Below are 22,095 nucleotides of genomic sequence, written 5' to 3' on the forward strand. Positions count from 1 at the left end.
CAAATGACCAAGAGATTTGACATATTTGCTCTTTTGTGTGACCATGTCCTTGCACATCTGTCGAACTAGTCCCCATTTTTATAAACTAAATGGTTATCATTTTTGAAAAACGTGGTGATGTAGACTGAAATGAAAAGGCCTGGAAGAGTTTTTGCTGGGTGTCATATTCTCCTGAGTGCAGGCATTTACTTGGCTCTTTGCAAACGCATCGGTGGAACTTTATATTTAAACCACTCAGTCATCATGTTAGCCTGATGCATTTCCAGTACCTCTCCAGCTAGAACGAAGCTGTATTATTAGCGCCTCCCCTTGCTTCCAGAGTTTTGTAACCCACGCTGGACTGGGAAAGAGCACTCCGTTCTTCTGCCTTTGGAATGACGCCATCCTTTCCTTCGCTGGTTTGCTGAGGCTCCTTTCCTTGTTTTCACCCCATCCTGGTGGCATTCTACCTTATTTGGCATTCGATCATGTCACTGGGGTAAATTTCAAGACTGGCTCCTGCGTTTTCTGATCTCCTGCCATTTTTTTTCTCCTGGCAAAATACAAATCTCTTCTGGTTTTATGCCACAGTGCCCATTTCCAATTTAACACCTCCTTAGGAGAAAGTTATTTTTGCTTTTTCTAACTGTAGGGTCTCTTTGCCTTAGTGTAGAAGCTTTAATAAGTCTTAGTGACAATAATTTCCTTGACCTTTTCTACCCCTACTATATTGCTAGAATTTTGTTTCATTAGCAAAATGAAATGAACAATAGATTACTTAATACTCTGTCTAGAAAGAAGCATTTTATTTATATAGATCTTAGACCATAAACTATCAAGAGCTTGTTTTCAAGAATGTTTGACTGAAAGACCAACTTTCAGGAGTAAGACACATCAGTTCATTATACTTTGCAGAATTCCACAATATAAAGACTATTTAAACAGAAGCAATTGTGTGAATGTTTAGAAAAACTTGCGTTCTTTCAAAGCAGTTGACACTTCCAATTATATTTCACTTTTTGTGGACTATTATCATTACTCTGTAAAAAAGTCAATTGATGTATTCAGTGTAAAGCCATTGTGTCAAAAATACTTCTATCAAATAATCCTATTTATTTGTACAACCAATGGGTTATGGACCTTAATATGCAGTATAGTATAAAAGACCAAGAAGTAACAAATAAGATGTAGAATGATGATTAAACCCATCAGAATTCTACATTCTCTTGGGTAAACTTAGTACATCATAGTTTAAAAGAAAGCCAATGAATTATTCACAAGTGTCTCAAAATCAGAGGAGACATTAGATTTCCTTCCCCCCTTCCTCCCTTCCCCCCTCCTCCCTCCTTCCCCCTCCTTCCCTCCCCTTCCCCCCTCCTTCCCCTCCTTCTCTCTCTCTATCTTTCTCTCCCTTCCTTCCTTTTCTAATTAATTCATTTTTTAGGGGGTGGGGGAGGTAATCAGATCTATTTATTTGTTTTTTAATGGCAGTACTGGGGCTTAAACCCAGGACCTTGTGTGTGCTAAGCATGTGCTCTACCCCTGAGCTATACAACCCCCACCTTCCCTTCCTTTTCTAACTCCTCAATTAAGTACCATGCAGTTAGCAACGTATTTTAATGAAATAGAAATATGTTCTTTGGAGGGATTATATACTCCACTTTCTTTCCTTTTTTTATTGCGGTATTGAACCTTTCTTTCCTTTTTTTATTCGTAAAAGAAAAATTGAATACGTAGTTAAGTGACTGATAATAGCCATAGAAGATATTTTTTGTCAGAATTGTCCTGACATTTTTGACTTGTAAGATTCTAGTTATTGGATTAAATTGTCCTGGAAATAAATATTTACTCCAAAAGATTATTTTAATATTTAATTACATGATGTTCTTTTTAAACTTTTTTTCCATATAGTAAACAAACAGTGGAGTTTTTATCATAGTAACATATTTTACTTTAAAATATAATATGATATAGCTTATATGTGGAATCTTAAAAAAAGGACACAGATGAACTTGTCTACAAAACAGAAATAGACTCACAGACATAGAGAACAAACTTATGGCTACCAGGAGTAAATGGGGTGGGAAGGGAATTGCGCCTCTTGGGGAGTGATGGAAATGTTAGCTATCTTAATTGCGCTGGTGGTTTTATTGCTGTATACATCTATCAAAAGTCATCAAATTTTACATCTGAAATATGTGTAGTTTACTGTACAGGAATCATACCACAATAAAGATTAAAAAAAAATATGTCTCCATCACTCCAAAAGTTGCCTCTTCCCATGTTTATCCAAACTTCTCTCCACCCCCATTCTCAAACATTAATCCTCTCTTTATCATTCCTTATAGATTAGTTTGAATTGTATAGAATTAAATATAAATGGAGTCATACAGTACCTTTTTTTGGCTACATTTTAAAATTCAGCACAATGATCTTGAGATTCATCCATACTGTTGTGTCAACAGAATACTTGCTTTTATTGCATTCCATTGTATGGACATACCATTTGTTTATCCATTCACCTGTTTTTTTTTAACATATTTTTTATCAAGTTATAGTCATTTTACAATGTTGTGTCAAATTCCAGTGTAGAGCACAATTTTTCAGTTATACATGAACATATATACATTCATTGTCACATTCTCTTTAGCTGTGAGCTACCATAAGATCTATATATTTCCCTGTGCTACACAGTACAATCTTTATGTATTCTACATTTTGAAATCCCAGTCTGTCCCTTCCCAACCTCCTGCCCCTTTGGCAACCTAAAGTTTGTACTCTATGTCTATGAATCTATTTCTGTTTAGTATTTATGTTTTGGGTTTTTTTAGATTCCACATATGAGCGATCTCATATGGTATTTTTCTTTCTCTTCCTGGCTTACTTCACTTAGTATGACATTCTCCAGTAACATCCATGTTGCTGCAAATGGTGTTATGTTGTCTTTTTATGGCTGAATAGTATTCCACTGTATAAATATACCACATCTTCTTTATCCATTCATCTGTTGATGGACATTTAGGCTGTTTCCATGTCTTGGCTATTGTAAATAGTGCTGCTATGAACATTGGGGTACAGGTGTCATTTTGAAGTAGGGTTCCTTCTGGATATATGCCCAGGAGCGGGATTCCTGGGTCATATGGTAAGTCTGTTCCTAGTCCTTTGAGGAATCCATTCACCTGTTGATAGATGTTTAAGTGGTTTCCCACTATAGCTATTACAAATAAAGCTGTTGTAAACACTTAAAAATGTTTATTGTCGTATTAACAATACAAAATCATACAAAAATGATACGTATCATTATCATGAAAATACACATGTGCAGATGTATGAACTTTCACAAACCACCTACACAACCAGAACCAGATCAAGAAACAGAATGGTACCAGCATCTTTGAAGCCCACTCATCTTTACTCCAATCTCTATTCTCCCCACCCCAAGAATAAGAGACTTCTAATAAAATTGAGTAGTTTTGTTTGCTTTTGGACATTGTATATAGATTAAGTCATTGAGTATGCACTATTTTTTTCTTGGGGATGTTCTGAGTCTTTTTCTAAATTGTATTTTTCGTGAGATTCATTTATGTTGTTGAATGTAGTTGTAGATTATACTTCCTCATTCTGTCTAGCATTTCACTGTGAACATATATCACAATCTGTTGATCTGTTTTACTGTTGATTGGTTTGGGGAATATTTTCTCAATTTTGGCTATTACAAAAATACTGCTGTTGTGAACATTCTTGTACACGTCGCTTCTTGAATTTATGAATGCCTTTCTTATGAGGATGTACTTGAAAGTTATACATTATGCATATGTTCAGCACTTTCCAAAGTGATTGTAGCTGTTTGCACCCCCAGCAGTGTCTGAGTGTGCCACGTCTTTGTCACCATTTGGTGTTTTCCATCTTTTACATTTGCCCATTGTGTGGGTACATGATAGAATGTGTAATTTTTTTTTTTGGCAGAATCAGATGTTTTTTATTCTACAAAGTCATGTACAGGCATATCTGAACAGGAATCAGAATGTGTAATTTTTAAATTGTGGGGTTTTCTTAATTTGCATTTCCTTGATGACTAATGATGTTGAGTACATTTTCTTACATTTATTAGCTATTTTGATGTTCTCTTTTACCAAATGTGTATTTAAGTCTTTTGACTATTTTTATATTTGGTGTCTGTTTTTTTTTTTAATTTGAAGTTTTTTTCTGATATATTCTGGATACAAATTTTTGTCAGATAAACGTATTACAAATAATTTCTCCCATGCTTTTCATTCCCTTAATGGTGTCTCCAGCAGCAGTTCTCAATTTTACTATAATTCCAAGTATAATTTCCACTTGTATATATTTAGAAACAAATCCTTTGTCACATATATGAATTGCAAATATTTTCTTCTACATTCTTTACTCTTCCAATGGTATCTTTCCATTGGCAAACGTTCTTAATTTTACTACAGTCCAGTTTTATCATTTTTAGTTAGCGCTCTTGTATCCTTTTAAAGGAAGCTTTGCCTACTCCAAGGTCACAAGTATGTTATCTATGTTTTCTTTAAAAGCTCTGTTGCTTTATCTTTCACATACATCTGGAATTGATTTTGGGGTATGTTGTGATATAGGGAACCAACTTTTATTATTACTTAAGAAATACATGCTCATTGTAGGTAAAAGTGAAGACTATGCATTACTTATGATCTACCGTCCAAGAACACCATCCTCGGCACCGTGGTGTGCATCTTTCCACACGCTGCTTTTGCTATTTATTATTTCTTAGTTTTATTACTTATTAGTAATAAAATTTGTAAAAGTTGTTATTACTTTTTATTCCTCTCAGTTATGAACCAAAAATAAGATGTCTAATTCTATTTCTTGGAACCTCACCCTCATCACCCATGACAAAAACCAAAACAAATTTAAAAAAGGTTGTCACTAGGATAATGTTACTTTTTATTTTAAGCTCTGAATATTTACAGACTAACTTCTCAAGTAGACTTTTGAGTTTTCCTTCTGTGACATTTTTTTCCCCACCAGTCAGTTAAACACATTATCTTTAGTATAATTTGAGGGTCTGTAAGTTTTTTTTCTAACTCTTTCATTCTGCTTGCATCTTTACTAATTCCTTTATTCTGTTTTCCTTTTTTTTTAACCAGTATTTGAATTATTTGCTAAATTAATTTTTCATTTTTTTTAAAGTGATCTAAAATTTTAAGGTTATACATTTTCTCCTGAGTCCTCTTGTATCTCTACCCCTATGTTCAGATGTATAGCTTCTTTATTATTGCTGATTTTCTAAAATAATTTTTCAGTATATAATTGTGTTTTCTACTTGACGTGAGAATTATTTGAAAAATTCCTCTGTAAGAATCTGCTTCTGTTTTTGTTATTTTCATATTTGTATTTTATTTTTCATTTTATTCTGTAAAATTTTCATTCTGCTCTGTTACTCAATATTTATTTCAGTCTTAGCTCTAGGTTAAAATTACTCAAAGCTCACCATCACTCATTTTGCCATCATTTACCCATTTCTTGGTTGTCTGCACCCTGGCCTCCAGGAAAATATTCTCTGAGTTCTCGCATATTCAAAATGGTTTATCTGTTGTCTGTACTTGAAGGCAGCTTGGCTGGGCACCATCCTTGGCTTACATTTTCTTTCCTTAAATATATATATATATATTAAGGATGTCATTTCATTGTCTCGTGATGTTGACTGTTACTGTGGTGAAATATGAATATAACCTACTTGTTTTATCCTCATAAATGATATTTATTTTGTCTGACTGGGAAAAAAATCTTTATTTTTAAATCTCAATAACTTTACTAGAAAATGCCTTGATGTTGACCATTCTTGGGCAATTCCTTTGTACCCAGTGTGTCTTTCCAATATGTAGATTCAGGTCTTTTATATCAACAAAAGCACTCTCGAATTATAACTTAAACAATTTTTTTCTGTTCATTTGTTCGATTCTTTTTTCTTCAGGGACTACTCCAAATGCATGTATGTGGGTCTCTAATACACATCTTTTCTATTTTTTTCCCCTAATCTGTCCTTCTTTTCTTTATTTTAATGTGGTCACTTTTCCCACTTTTCTATATTCTTTTTTTTCATATTTTCTTCTCTGTCTCATGCTCTTTTCAATTTTGTTTTTATTTGGTTGTGATGCTTCCCTGCTCTACTTCTTTCTTGAATTTTTCTAGATCATATTTCCCTTCTTTCTTTTGTTTTTCTCTTTCCTGAATTCCTATATTTCTTTTTTCTAATTTAAAACTTTTGTTCTTCAATATATACTGTTAAAATAAAAACACAAGTCACAGATTGTAAAAAAATGTTTGCAAAACAGATATCTGACAAAGGACTTTTCCCAAGAGTATACAAAGAATTCTCAAAATTTAATAATAATAATAATAATAATAATAATAATAATAATAATAATAATAGTAGTAGTAGTAGTAGTAGTAGTAGTAGTAGTAGTAGTAAAAGGGAAACCACCTGCAGAAAATATGATCCAAATATGAACAGGTGTTTAATATAAGAAGATATACAAATGGCCAATAAGCACGTGAAATAATCCTTTACAAAACTAGTCAGCAGGGAAACACAAATAAAATCATAGTGTGCTACTACTGTACACCACTAGAATGGCCAAAATTAAAGACTATGATGATTCCCCATATCGGTAAGGATGCAGAGAAAGTGAACTCATCTCTTACTGATGAGAACATTAAATGGTACAACCATTATAGGTAACAGGTTAGCAGCTTCTTATAAAGCTAAACATACGCTTTTCATACAACCCTGTAATTCCACTCCTAGATATTTATCTGATAAATATATATTTTTATGAGAAGACTTATACTTGAATATTCATATCAGCTTTATACATAGTGGCCTTAACCTAGGAATAACCCAATTTCCATAAACAGATGAATAGATAAACAAATTGTGGTATATCCAGACAATGGAACACTACAATCTGTTTTTGAGGTTCATCCATGTTGTTTCATGTTTATTATTTTTTATTATTGGGTAGTGTTCCTATATTTCTGATTTGAGGTCTGATTTCAAAAGTAATCTCTTCATTTTTTTATAATTCATGGCAAAATGGTCACAACTTTTATCTGCTCCATAGTAAGATTTTTCTGGTGTGTTTTTTTTTTTCAGCTGTAGGTAATTTTTGGTACTCTTCCCCAGTTTGTTTCTTATAGTACATTTGCATTTATTGTGTGCAATCTTTAAAAAAAAAGTTATCCTTGAATTAACTGGAATTTCTGTCACAGGAGAGAAAGCTTCCTATAGCTCTGGCTTCTCTCTGGCATTATTTGCATAGCCTACGTCCTCTGCTTCTATGGACAAAACGTGGTCCAGGAGAACGCCTGCTAACAGACCTGCTCACATACTCAGTCTCTGATGTTCCACACAAGGACTACAGCTTTCACAAAACAGAGGGAGCATTTACCTTCAGTTTTTTTTTTTTTTTCCTTCTGATGTTACTTGGGTCCCTACTGTGTCTTCTTGGTCCTTTCTGAATATTTTATTTATTTCATTCTCCTGATTTCTACTTCACTTGTTTATGTTAACTGTTATATGATGCTGGGGTTCTTCTTCTTCTTTTTTTAAAATAATTTCCAGGAAAATAAGGTTAACTATTTTGATGCATGGCAGCAATATTCATCTTTTAAGTTGATTTTCTCACCATACTTGGACAATATGAAGTATTCCAGGCTTTAAAAATAGTGCATATACATGTGAAGAAATTCCACAAGAAAAGGGAAAGAATCACCTGAAAGGATTAGAAGTAACAGTGCCCTTGGCTCTTACGGGTTTAGAAATAGTGTCTGTTCCCACTAACCAGACTGGAAGACCTCTCCATTCATGAGCGTTGGGTCATGAGAACAGACAGGACTTCCCTCTGTAGTGGAAAATAATTATTCCTGTATTGAGCGCTGCTTCACTCTTGCTGAATACACTTTACAAGCAGGATCAGAAAGGATCTATTTCCAAGAAACCTAACTGCATCCAAGCAGAAAGCTCAAGAAGATTTATAAGAATACAAATATATTTATTGCCCCAAAAGGTAATTTTTCACAATGTGTGACATCCAATAAAAAATTATCAAGCATTCAAAAAAGCATAAAAATATGACAAATACTGACGGTAGACAATTGGATCATAACTTAACAAATGCTTGAGCAAAGGAGTCTGAGTCTTCTCCGTGTTCCTGTAAATGCATACTGCATACTGCAAACAACAATGCTTAAAACATTTTCAATACAATGACCACAGCTTGTACCATTTTAATTACAATGACGAATAATTTTCCGCATCTGCAACAATATATAAAGTGTTTCTACTAAACAATTGGCCATTTGTAATTAAAAACGAAACATCAACTGTAAACATCCCATTTCTGTGCATTTACCATTTTCCAACTCTCTACCTGTAGGTCACTGGTTCTCAACTGGGGCCAACTGGCTCCCAGGGGACATTTGACAATGTCTGGAAATATTTTGGGTTGTCACGAAAGGGGTGGGCTACTACCAGCATGGAATGAGTAGAGGCCAAGGAAGCTGCTAAACAACCTACAACGCACAGGGCAGCCCCCTAGAACAAAGATTCACCAGCCACACAAGTCAATGATGCCTTAGCTGAGAACCCTGAACTTGAGCAACCACTCATCCCAGTTCACCCAGGACATCCCAAGCGTTAGCGCTGGAAATTTTGCATCTCAGGAAACTCCCCAGCCTCAGGTAAACAGTGAAGAATGATCAACCTCCTACCTTTCGGTGTAAATATTCGGTCCCCCACTGTAAAGAAATAAAAATCAGAATCAGCATGAATATGTATTGAACACATATTTTGTCCAATATTACACCAAGTGTGTTATCTGTATTATCTCATGTAATCATCTTAGCAATTGCCTGAGATTACTATTATTGCTTCTATTCTACAATTGATAAAGAGTAGGCTTACAGAGTTTGGGTAAATTGTTGAAATGTATACAACTGGTTACGGTAGAATTAAGATTATAAAACAAAGACTGTCTTGAGTATAGTGTGCATATTCCTGCTTTGCAAGGTTGGAATTATTTTCTCTACACTGTGCCAGCCTCATAGTATAGCTTGTGTTTATAATAATAATTGTTGAAATTAAAATTAAAAATTACATTTGATATAATTATGGCTTTCATTTTCTGAGTTGTTGCTGGTTACAACTGTGCTGCATGAGATTTGAGCTGATATGAAGAATACAATCTTCTTTTAAAAAGTATGGAATTTGAAACTAATGAGATTTGAGACTAGCTTGATAGGTGATCTGGAATGAATTACTTAATTTCTGAGTCTCATGGGGGAATGCATAAATTAAATGAGGTAACCTTTCTGAAGTCCCTTGTATGGTGCTCAGTATGTCAAAAAAATTCCATACGTGGTAGTTGTAATTGTCAATGTGAAGAAATTGCCAGATTTAAATGGCATAGATTGCCTTATTCATGACATTTTTATTAGTAGGGAAGGAGAAAGGAAGAGAGACAATGTGGCTATCATAACATTTCTAGTCTAATATAATGAAAAGACTTTGGTGTCAGAAAGGATTTGTGGAAATCCAGCTTAGCTACTTATATACTATATGAGAGTATAACATTTACCTTCTACAAAATGAAGGAAATAATGCTCTTTCCTGAACACTGTAAAGATTATAAAGACATAAAATACACATCATATACATCTTCCCATTTCTTTAAAACAAGAAAAAACTGCCCTATTCTTAGAGCAGTGTTTCCAAAAAGTTGGAGAAGGATGCAAATCAAATACGCCACTGCAAATGCTACTTTGAGTTACAGACATTCTGTGACGGAAATGAAACATCCATTTTGTCTGCAGTCAGTAGTCCAGATAGCCAGTTAAACAGGTGCAATCTGATTTTCTGTTATTTGTATGAAGGAAGGCATGGCTTCTAATGGAAGGATGCATTCAGAGATGCAGCGTAGTTGAACTGACTCTAAATGACAGTGCACTGAAGGTAATCACTAAATAGACAGGTGTGGGTAAAGTCCATTTTTGTTTTGCTTGGAGTAACAGTAGGCTTAACTTAGAGAAGCACCACAAGAAGTCTGTAATTCTGTGACGAATAAAGTGACACTTGTGAGCAAGGGGTGCCAAAGAGGGGATCGACCGTGGGAGGATTTCCATCACCAAGCTGGGTCATTACCTTGGCAAAAGTAAGATTAAACTCTCCTTCCACAGATAAGCTTGTTCCACGTTTGTGGTGAGCAGCAGGTGGACCAAGTGCACGGTACAAAAGCCTGTCGGGAGAGGTCAGCTCAAAGTGAACAGAATTTTCCTTGTTGAGAGCTCAGAGGAGAAAGGGCAGCCAAGGACTAAATTGAGAGTGTATTCCTTTGTGTTTGTGAAGAGTTACCCATATAATTTACTTTTTATACTTATATTCTTTCTCTCCCTTGGCTGGATCTCAGAAATCTCTGATCACTTTCTTTCTCTTTTTCGCCCCATACCTGTTATAGAGAGACGCAATTATGGAAACTGCAAATCAAACAGGTGCATTTGGACAATGAGAAAGGAGTTCTGAAATGATGGTTGCTTTTTGCTGACACTGAAGTTTATCCAATTTAACGGATACAGGATAACACAACTGGATTCAGAGCTACCATAATTGTTGAGGAAGATAACTGTGGACACATGGAGTCATTTGGATATTATAAACAAGGTGCATATGAATACTGTAAAACTACCAGCAGAAAGTCTCATAAAAACAATGGCCCACAGGCAGGGGCAGATGCAAGTTTTGTGGGACTTGATATTTACATAATTTTGGGGGTGGGGGGCTTGATACAAAAATAAGTACAAGATGAATATTAAAAAATCACAATAAGTTACCGAAACCTTGGCGATTGAGATCCTTTTTTTTCTCGAATTTCTTTAGTCAACTGACAGAAATTCTCACCCAGAAGTGTTTGCTGATTGCAACCTCGGTTTTGCTTTTTGCTCCTCCAACACCCCCAACAACATCTCGGGTACACAGGGTGCCTTGCAAATGAGTCGTGGCCAATAGGCGTCATTGGTAGCATCCTCTGCCTACAAGAATTTCCCGCTCAAGCTCACTGTGCCTTGTTTGAGAAGCCTAAAAGGACCATAAGACACATGTAACTGAAACTTTCCATCTAATGTTTGGCATTTCATTGTAAGAACTAAACCCTCACACACCCATCACCTACCTGGACCTCGGCCGCGCAACTTGTATCACTTCTGGGTTTTACGGCTACCGGGATGGTGTCCAGCTGGGCCTCGGGCTGCTCACCAAGCTGCACGCCCACAGCGGGAGCCCGCGGGGACCGCACTCGGCTTGCGGCTGGGGACGGGGGGCGGCCCGCGCCTCCCGCTGATTGGCGGGCCCGGCCCCTGAGGGCGGGCTCTCCCCCGCGCTGGCCCGGCCCGGGGTGGCTATATTGGCACGGTTCCTGCTGGGTCGAGTCCTCGCGCCGAGCCGGACTGAGGAGAGGGCTTCTGAGGGCGGTGCGGGCGCAGGAAGCGGAGCGAGGCTGGCGAGAGCGAGCCGGGGGCTGCGGGGCTGCGGGGCGATGAAGCAGCGGCTCAGGGAGCGGAGGCTGGCGGTGTGGCGCGACGGGCCGGCCCCGGGCCGGGGCTGCTGCTCCGCAGGCTGCTGAGGCGCCGAGCGAGAGGGAGGAGAGGCAGCGGAGCGCGGGGAAGCCGGCTGGGTGGCGGGCGGCTCGGGTTGGCCTCCCGGGTCGGGATCCCCCCGGCGGAACCATGCGGGTGGCCAAGTGGCTGACGGGGCTGCTCTACCAGCTCTCGCTCTTCATCACCAGGTCTTGGGAAGTTCACTTCCACCCCAGGCAGGGTAAGGTCACCGCGGGGCGCCTTCAGCAGCTGGGTGGGGCGCGGGCCCGAGGGGGACCTGCGGACGGAGGCGGGGGAGCGGCTCAGCCCGCTGGGGAACCCCGGCCTTGCCGGGGCTCTCGGGACTCCGGGACCAGTCAGCCCCAGACATCCCCGGAGGTTGCGGCTGCGCCGGGTGTCGAGGAATCGCGCGCAGGAGACACGTCTCCCTCGGGGACCACGCGGTGGGGGTGCGTGGGGCAGGGTGGCGAGGGCGCCCGCGGGGCACGAGTTGGCGGCGGACGGGAGGCGAAGAGGGGCGCGGGAAGGAGGTGGCTGCTGGGGGCCCCGAGTGGCGGGGTCCCTGCCTGGGGAGCGTGGAGCGAGTCGGGGGTGTGGGAAAGCAGAGCGCACGTGTGTGCGCGCGCGCACTCCCCAGCGTGTGTCTGTTTGTCGCGCCCCCCTCCCCGGGTCTGGGGACCCGGGGCCTCGGTCCTTCGGCGGGGACGTTTGGTTGCAGAAGTTTGGGGCTGGGAAGCTGGAAAGGGGTGGGGGCTCAACGGCCGTCTCGCTGTGGTTGCAGAAGCCCTGGTGAGGACACTGGCCTCCTACGAAGTGGTGACCCCCGCGCGGGTCAATGAGTTCGGCGAAGTGTTCCCGCAGAGCCACCACTTCAGCCGCAGGAAGCGCAGCTCGGAGGCGCCGGAGCCCACGCCGCTCAGGACCCACTACCGAATCCGCGCCTACGGGCAGCTCTTCCAGCTGAACCTGAGCGCCGACGCGGCCTTCCTGGCTGCCGGCTACACCGAGGTGCACTTGGGAGCCCCAGAGCGCAGGGCCGAGGAGCGCAGCGCGGCGCCCCCAGACCTCCGCCACTGCTTCTACCGCGGCCAGGTCAACGCTCGCGAGGATCACACAGCCGTCTTCAGCCTCTGTGGAGGCCTGGTAAGCGCCCTCGGGTCCCTTGGCATTTTCTTGGGATCCGGTCTTGCTCCTGCAGGAAGCTGCGTTTGGCCTTTCCCGAGTGGCCGGACGGTGACCCAAGAGATCAGAGTGGGCTACCCGAGAGATTAACACCTAGATGAACCCAGGCCAGAGGCTACGCCTTCCTGCAGTGGGGAGAGCGGAAGATCAGGACGTCATTCCCTGCTGGGCAAGGTTGGCCCTTCTCTGTGCAAAGCTGAGAGACTCTTGCTCGAAAGTGACAGATGCCGAGCAAGTCAGGGAGTCCGGGAGTGGCCCTGCGGAGGTGTGGTTGTGGTTTCCAGCCGGAGGGCAGGCTATTTCCCACAGACACACCCATTTTGGACCATCTATTGAGGCAGACTCCCTTGAATTTGCTTAACCTAGCTGTTTGAATTTAGAATGATAGGAGGAAAAGAGAAAGAATATACATACAATGAAAAGGTTTGAAAAGGAAGTTTTTTGTTTGTTTGTTTTTTGATAGTATGGGGATGGCCATTTATCTGTGAAGTACAAGTTAGGGAAGAGGTTGAATCTGCCTGTTTAAAAATGTAGAGCATCTCTGAGCCAGCAAGTGAGAAATGATCATTAAAGTGACAAGGGTAAACGATGAGGATTTTGTAAAATCCTCATTGCAGACAGAGGAAATGAAATAGAATATTGGGTTCTATGTGGTTTGTTTCTCTCCCTCTCTCCGAAACAGAGAGGTTCTATTTTTTTTTTTTTTTTTTTGCTGTGAACTTTTTCAGCATCCTGGGGGAGTCCCAGGACCTCTTCTCAGCATAACTGAAGTAAAGTAACATACATATTATTTAATTGGCTTCCTTTAAAATATTAACAGTAATCAAAGTGTTACAAGTATTGGAATTTGTGGTGTCATAATACATCCTTCTTTATTAATGCTTTACATAATCTCTTGGGGCGGGGCTTACTTACTTACATACTTTTGTAGTGGTAGTGAGTGTGAACAATCCAGATACTTTTGAATCACATTTGAGTTAAAGTAACCATTATTTTATTACTAACAAAGTCACAGTGCCTGTGGTTTTACCTAGTCGTAACTGAAGGAAATGTTCATTACCAGAAGTTAAGGAAAATAAAGATGTTAACACTTTCCCTTTGAGTCCGTGGAACCCCTGGCTGAGAATGCTTATGTCAAACAGATATGAACTCACTTCATCATTAACTCTTAATAAACACACATTCAAAAATAAACAACTAAGAATTTGGCTAAGGGATTCTAGCGTCCTTCCCAAGTAATCTAACTTTTGTTGGGCAAATTTTAAAAGAGTTTCAGAACATCAACACTGTTTATTTTTTGATTAAGTAGAACATTGGTAACAGTTCTCTCTAGGCCAAATGTACTACTTCCTCTCAGGTTAATTGATGTAAGATGTCTTCCTGGGTGTGAGTATTGGTCATTACTAAGTAAATTTGAAAAATCTCTTTGCTTTTTTCCGTGCTTATGTCTTGAGCTTGTCAAGACATATGCACATGGAATCCCTGGGACAATCTTCTTTTCTGGTGTGGATAACTGTAGAATGCTTACATCTTCAGAATGGCAGCAGCACACTCGTATTTACACAGCCATCTACACACCGAAGGAAAGAAAAATATTCTCTTTTCTAGAACCTTTCAAAATGTGTAGTTTGCCTGGAAACTTCTAGATTTACTACCACAGATTTGTCATGGTCAATTCATTTTCCTGATTTAATATTTAAGGCATGGAAAACATTCCAGATGGGAAGCATTATTAGGAGTGATATGTCTCATGTTGATTTATAACATTGGCGTAGTTCAGATTATTATTCAATATCCCCTTTTTGAAATCAGGAAACCGTTGAAGCTGTTTGAAGTCTTCACAGGAGCTCCTCCGTTCCTGTCACTGTGTCAGTTTGGATATCGTTGTCTAGTTACTATGCATCATTAGTTTGATTTCCATGTGCATTTTGCTTTTGATAGACTTATTGATATGATCAGCTTAACTTGATTCAACAATTAAAAACACATTTTCATGCCTATGTAACCCAGTTATATCTTAATTTATTTGTATTTGCAAGGCTGCGTTAAGGACATCACTCATGGCAGAGAGAGAAATTTTCCAGTAAAGCAAATAATAGAGGTACCAGGATCTAAACATTTTTTTAGAAGTGCGATCATGACCAATTATGAATCTAATTCCCTAATAAGATGAATGACGTTTCTTTGATTTTTCTCATTTTTGATATTAGCCCTATAGCAGATATTAGCTATATATTTATGATGGTGTGTTTATCTCTACCTCGACTCTGTCATTAACACTCTTTAGAATAACAGCTTCTTCAAATAGCAGAACTTCTGGTAGGTATTAGAGTCCAGTTGTTATTGCATCAGATTCCTCTTTCTAGCCTCAGATTAGTCTTTAGATCCGGGTAAAGTTGTATTACCCACAGCTTGGACCAGCTTAGTTCTTGCAGATCAGCCTCGATACAATGCTAACCTCCAGCCCTGGTCATGTTCGCTTCCCAGCTTACCTTTGTGACCGCCTTTGTGGCTGTAACGACCCAGCTTTGATCTCTGTCAGTCCATTGAACACTCAAGTTGAGATTTACCGAAGGGTTTTTAGAGACAGTCTTACTAACTTAGAGAAGTTCTCTTTTTCTAGTTGCTCTTTGCTTTAAGTTTTGCTTTGAATCATAAATGGATGTTGTACTTAATCAAATGCTTTTCCTGAATATATTGAATGAGCACATGATTTCCTCATTTTTTCCCACTAACATGTATTGTCTTACACGTGGCTGGAGTCAAGCAAATGCTGACCATTGATGAAAACTGACCCCAGACAGGGCCGTAAAGTGTTCTGAGGCCTTTGCATTGTTTGGGAGGAAGGAGGGAAATACACTGTCCTCCAGGTCCTGTAGTCTCCGATGTCCTTTGTGGCTTAGTCTCTGTGCATTTTCCTGGCCCCAACAGCTGAACTCTGGGCCTGAGAACTCATGGCTTTTCTTTGTTCAGTTGGGCCTCACAGACTCATTGCCCCCCGGGCTGGCTCTGGTGAGGCATACCCCTCTGAGCTCAGCTGCAGCATCTATTTGATTTCTTGTGTGGCCAATGCCTTGGGCAGCCCTCAACACAGGGTCACTTAGCTCCTGCTGCACACCATTTCCACGTAAGGTGGTTTGGTGACACCATTGGTAATCTCTCCTTTAAGGGTCTGAAACCCTCCACGGCATATGAAAGTCCTCCCTTTGCCAGACTCTGCAGCATGTCTCATTTTGGTGTGTATGTGTGTGGGGTCTGTCAGAGGTCCCTTCCCTGGATACCACATAGCATGCTGCAGCTGGCAGTCCCCCTCCATCACCTAATGTGCCTTCTGTCTCTGGGACCTTAACCGCCCCCCTGCCCTGGAGGAAAGGTCCTCGCACACGCATCTTTCCAACTGTTTCCTTTGCCTCCATCACTCTTTTCTTCCCAGAATCCACTCAGTTCCCCTTTCCCATCTCTTACAGTTGACCCATAACCTGTCCATCGTCCCACTTGAGGTAGCGTCTACCTCTCCTTTCTCTGGCGGCTGCTGAGGAGTGTGACTTTTAGAGGATGGGAATAAAAAACATTAATATTTTTCAAATATCTCCGTGCATACAACCATTTAAAAAAAATCGACACCACAACACACGTGTTGGTTCCATCAAATTGCTAGTATTGCATTAACCTCAAACATATGAACTAATGTTTTCTTTTAATTCCTATACAGTGAATTTTTTTCTACTTCTAGAAGTCTTAGTATTCATGTGTTTTTCTCTTTCATGAACTCACTGAACCATGCCTTGTGTTGTTTAGTTTTCTTAAGTGCTTTGGGTCCAAGAACCAAAAGGAGTGGAGAGTCTGCCAGAAATTTTCTGTTTCATGTGTGTATAACTTTTGCTCCTCTGATCTTTCCTTCTCTGTAATTTTTCTTTCTTGTAAGTCTCAGTATTTATTGCATGATTCAAACATATTTATTTTTACATTTCTAAAATCTACAGTAGATGAGAAAATAGAGCCAAATCATAAAATTACCTGTAAGTAATGTAATGGCCAGACTGTTTTTAGTCCATTGAGAAACTGTCACAGAATATACACTTACCAGGTCTTTATATCCCTACCTCAGCTCTAAACTTTGTTTTCGTGGGTCATGGTGTCTATCTTCTCACAATGCTGATACGCTGTTATCTGAGTAGAGGTCGGTATTTCATAAGCTGTAGTATTTCTGGCATACATGTGTCAGGGTGGGATGTATCAAGTGTACCGGGGCTGTTCCCAGCGACCCCTGTGTCTCCTCACTCTCCCCCATTACCTGGTGGGTTCCCTTCTTCCGAAGGCCCTCAGGGACTGACCTGGCCGCCTAGACAATTAACTTCACTGTTTCTTGGTGGGATTTGAAGTGATGCTGTCTTTTTGGTGGAAAGAAAGAGTTTCCAGATGTCCTAAAACCAGACACCGCATCTGGCTTATGCAGCGTTCTCACAGAGCAGCCCGCAGGGGTTGTGTGCGCTGTTTTGAAGCTTCTCCTGTGAACCATCCTGCAGCCTGTCAGCGCGAATGCCCTCGGATGGCTGATGATCAAGATGCTCTAGAAACTTCTTGTTCGGACAGGAGTTAACTGTACGGAAACTATCGATAATGTCCTTTCTGGTTTTCATCTTCTTGGAACGATTTAGTTTTACTTTCTAAACTTCCTATATGCCCAGAAGTAATAGAGCGTCAGATCATTACACCTGCCGTTCCGTATTCATCCAAATTCCGAAGGACCCTTTTTGGCAATTCCCATGCTCAGTTAAGTACTCAGACAGCACTAGGGAGAATTTCTTACGCCTCTACTTTTAACATTCGAGTGTTAGCCTAGGTCCTCCGAGAAGCAGATGGCAAGATGGGAGTAAACGTGCCTATGTTGGAGACACAGAGACAGCAGTGAAGGCTGAAACAGCTGAAGAAAGGATAAAGATGGTGGGTCCTTGGCTACTGGGCCTTCTAAGTAAGGTTCAGCGAAGCCCACCTCAAGCCAGATTTGCCTGGGGGAAGAGTCCCTTGCCTCGTAAGAATGAGTTTCCTCTCAGTAACCTTGCCACACTTAGTTCCTGCCTGGAGCGGTGCGTGGGAGACTCAGCTGGGGCACGAACGCTGACGGAGTTCAAAGCTCAGTGGTTGGGGCCCTTGGCCAGTTATGCTCAGCATTCTCAGGGCCACCAGGTAGTAACAACAGGCACACATACACGCTCAATGAAAATAGTCTGTTAAAAAGCTGTTAACGGAGGAGTCCAAGGGGTGCTGGGTGAACTTCAAGGAAGGGGTGATTAAGGGAGTTGACCTGGGCTGGAGGCAGCTTCTCAACTGAACTCCGGGGGATGAATAAATGTATGGAGACATGAAGATTCAAGGGCTTCTTGTGGGTCTCTGCAGCTGAAAAGTAGGTGGCTTGGGGGGCGCGGGGGAAGGAGGTTGAAGTCAGGTTAAGGCCGGAAACGCACTGTGAAGGAGTGAGGGCTTGAACTGTAAACGTGGGTTAGTTGGCTGTGTTAGGAGGGGCCTCCCCTTGTGCACCATTGCGCGGGGTGCAGGGGAGGCAGCGAGCGGCTGGGAAGACCACTCTTGTAGTCTACCGTGGGCAAGAAGGATGGGCCGCTTGGAATATGGGGCTTCAGTGGCAAAGAAGAGCTGGGTGCCTATGGAAGGTGCACTCTGTAGACCAGAGAGTCCCAACTGGGGGCAGTTTTTTTCCCTCAGGGGACACTTGGCAGTGTTTGAGGATGGACACTTTTGGCTGTCACAGTGGTGCAGGGGGCAGGGGAATCTACTGGCATCTGGAGGACAGAAGCCAGGGATGCTGCTAAACATCCCACAAGGCACAGAACGACCTCCTACAATGGAAGGATTATCACCATGTCAACAATGCTGATGTTAAGCAACCTTGTAGGAGACCCACTAGAATTTTGGACCAGAAGAGAAGATGAACAAAATGGTCCTAATGACTCTGACTTAAATGACTGAGTGATCCTCTAGCCATTAACCAAGAAAGGTAATCACAGAAGGAGGTGAGGAGAAAGAGATACTTATTCTAGAAACATTTGTTTTATTCTATCATAGGTTGGCTTTAATCTTCCATAATTGTTTGAATTTATAGTTACTCTTTGCCTAAAATGTCCTTTCCCTTAAACTCCTACTCATCTTTTCGAATCCATCCTGAGCTTTCCTGTCTGTGCCCTGATCTTCTCTGGAAAGAGCTGAGCAGTCCTACCTTCATTCTACCACTAGACTTTTTATACATCGTGTATCGAATGTGGTTATTTGTCTGTATGTCTATCATTTAGAGATTGTAAGTAAGGGAATGATAGCTGTATTTATTTCAGCACTCAGTACAGCACGTAGAAATGCTCAATGCATGTATGAATGAGCTAAAGCAAGTTTTATGAATATGTCCGTGTAATTAGGTTAGCTCTTCTCTAGAATTCAGTGCAGCCAAATTATTTTTATCCATTTTAGTTGAAGTAGCTGGACATATTTAAAAACTTTTGTACAGATTTAATCTTTTTCAGATATCTGAGTTAACTGTGTTCCATTTATTGCTTCATTTAAAAGCGGTTTACACTGCACCCTGGTTACTTATGGCTTTATTTCTGTTTAGCTTATAACTGCTACTTTCCACAAAATTAATCTTAATTAAGCTGTCTGAGTCATACTAATATTCAGAGGAAGAAACAGATCATTCTTTCTCAACAAATGCTTATCAGTCATTTGTTTTTTTACCAGCCCCTGTTAGATATCGGTGGTGCAGTAATGTCCATATTACAACAGCGTTAAATCTATTAATCAACGAAGTTCATGAGCTCCATCAATGCTTTATTACTGCAGTAATTAGCATGGAGAAGGCACACCAGCTCTTGACTGCCTCCATCCCAAGGTGACACACACCACTTCTATGTATATTTTATTGGTGAAAACCAATTGCCTGGTTCTACTTAGGTTCAGAGGGCTCGAAAATGAGGGGCAGTGCTCTGCCCCTGGGAAGAGAGGAGAATAGATACTGGTGGTCACCAACAGTGTTTCCTGTAGGCTGTCCTCTGCTCACCACCTGTCCCTTTGCTCCTCTCTTCCTGCACATCAGACATACTCATCTTGTCTCCAAGGAGACAGACAGCCCTGCAGGGGCACTGTTTCTGCTCAAAGGCCAGGATCTCTGGCTAATGCATCGTCTCATCCATAAAGTCCAGTTGTGTCGCTTCGTGGTTCAGCAACTAATGAATTAAAAGGCAAATTATCAGGGTGGGAAGGGATAAATTGTGAATTCGAAAATTGCAACTCTTGGGGAGTGATGGAGATGATAACTACCTTGATTGTAGTGGTGGTTTCATGGGTGTAGACATCTATCAAAATTCAGCAAAGTATACATCTGAAATGTGTGCAGTTCACTGTACAGAACCATAGTCACAATAAAGGTGTTTTTTTTAAAAAAAGGCAAATTATCTGCACCTCCCCCAAACCAATATAAGCATGATTGTAATCTCGATCTTAATTTCCTACCGAGCATGGGGGACACCTTCTAGTCAGTGATTCATAGCAGTTTTGGAACTTCATCTGGGGAGGGACTGTGGAGAACCACTACCCCTCCAGGAGGAGACTTCCTTGATTATCTTCCTGTATTCATCTTTCTGGGAAAAGTCCGTTCACCAAGGCCCCTGATTCTGCTCTCTGGGAGGGTCTTGCCCAGCCTCCTCCATGGCCACATCTAAAACAGATTCTGGGAAGTACACTCTTTGCAGGGCGGGAAGGGCACTTCAGGAATGCTGGGGTAACTGAGGATCTGTGGGTTACTCTACAACAAAAGCAGTCAAGGCTTCTTTGTCCAGGCTCATGTTTCTCTGACAGTATCATTTCTCAGGAACTTGGTTACTTCTGATGGCAGATCGAGTTTTGATAATTGCTTCAAATTAGTTTCCTGTGACAGTTGCCAAACCTAAATGGCAGTTATGTTAAATCTGGGAATGCCAAGAATCTTCTATGAGTAAACGCGGAATGTTGGATCCTCGTTTTACTGGTAAACCGAATTCAAACCAATTCCAGCTGTATTAAAGGAGAGCAAAATTACAATAGATTATAACCTTTAGGGAAAAGTACAAAGGGAGACACGACAAGTGAAAAAGTTGATATTTGCCTAAATACTCACTGGGGAGTGCCATATGTCAAAATAACTGTAAACAAATTAAAAGAGAAACTAGGAAAATACGTGCTATAAAGATAACAGATGGTCTGGCAGGTGTATGGTGCATGTTCCTGTAGATATTATATGTATCTTTGTTAAGTGATGTTGTTTTATAACATTTTGACAATGTATCACGAACATATTTCCGTTATATACCTACAGAACAGTTCTTACTGATTTCTTATTGTTTTAAATTTCTGACTGTTCTAATGGCTTCAGGCTTTATGTCTTTGCAGATATTTTAGTAAGAGGATGGCAGAGGCTGTCCTGGGAACCACTACCCAGACCCCATGAGAACGTGGTCATTGCTCTGACAGTTCTCTCCCCTCTTAGTGCGTACATATGACTTCAGAAATACCTCAGTATCTACACGAAAGCGAGATGTTACAGAATTTACTCCTTGCTATTGGTGTGGCCAGGACAACTCTCCAAGAAGCTGAGTCATTTGGCCACATAGATCTTGGGTAGATAAGTGCAGAAGTCTGCCTTATTTTCTTGTTCCTCATGGGCAAAGACGTGGTAAGAGAGCAGTGTCTTTTTAGTTGAGCATCAGTAGTGTTTCCTCTCACATTCACACTGGAGATCTGGAGTTCTCCTGTGGGATGGGGAGTACAGAATGCTGCCAGAGGAGAGAAAACTCATCTTTTCAGAAATCTTACAATGAATCTTCTGCTTGAGGCTTCTGGGGCCAATTACATTGTCTTCATATCACTGATTCATTCATTCATTCAGTGTATGCTTCTGTGTAACACTATTTCCAAGGCATGATCAGCGGTGTTAGAATGAGGAGCTGTCAGGGGGAAAAAAACCCTTTTTTTAAAAAATTTTATTTTATTGAGTTATAGTCAGTTTACGATGTTGTGTGTTTCCAGTGTAGAGCACAATTTTTCAGTTATACATGAATATACATATATTCATTTTCATATTTTTTCACCGTGAGCTACCACAAGATCTTGTATATATTTCCCTGTGCTATACAGTATAATCTTGACTATCTATTCTAAATATATCTGTCAGTATCTACAAATTTCGAAATCCCAGTCTGTCCCTTAAAAAACCTTTTGTATTGAACTGAGTACCCCCCAATAAAA

General features: G+C 40.7%; 1 protein-coding gene across 1 annotated transcript in view; it reads left to right on the plus strand.

Moving 5' to 3' along the window:
• The first annotated feature begins 11,454 nt into the window (after positions 1-11,454).
• The window catches only part of ADAMTS20 (ADAM metallopeptidase with thrombospondin type 1 motif 20), a 133,947-nt gene continuing 123,306 nt past the window's right edge, over positions 11,455-22,095 (plus strand). Inside the window, exons 1-2 of the mRNA XM_072972965.1 lie at positions 11,455-11,848; positions 12,410-12,771. Of these exons, the coding sequence (XP_072829066.1) occupies positions 11,758-11,848; positions 12,410-12,771 (453 nt within the window). The 5' untranslated portion in view covers positions 11,455-11,757. The remainder of the gene's footprint in view (positions 11,849-12,409; positions 12,772-22,095) is intronic.

Source organism: Vicugna pacos, chromosome 12 (genome assembly GCF_048564905.1).
Source record: "Vicugna pacos chromosome 12, VicPac4, whole genome shotgun sequence".
NCBI classification, from domain to species: domain Eukaryota; kingdom Metazoa; phylum Chordata; class Mammalia; order Artiodactyla; family Camelidae; genus Vicugna; species Vicugna pacos.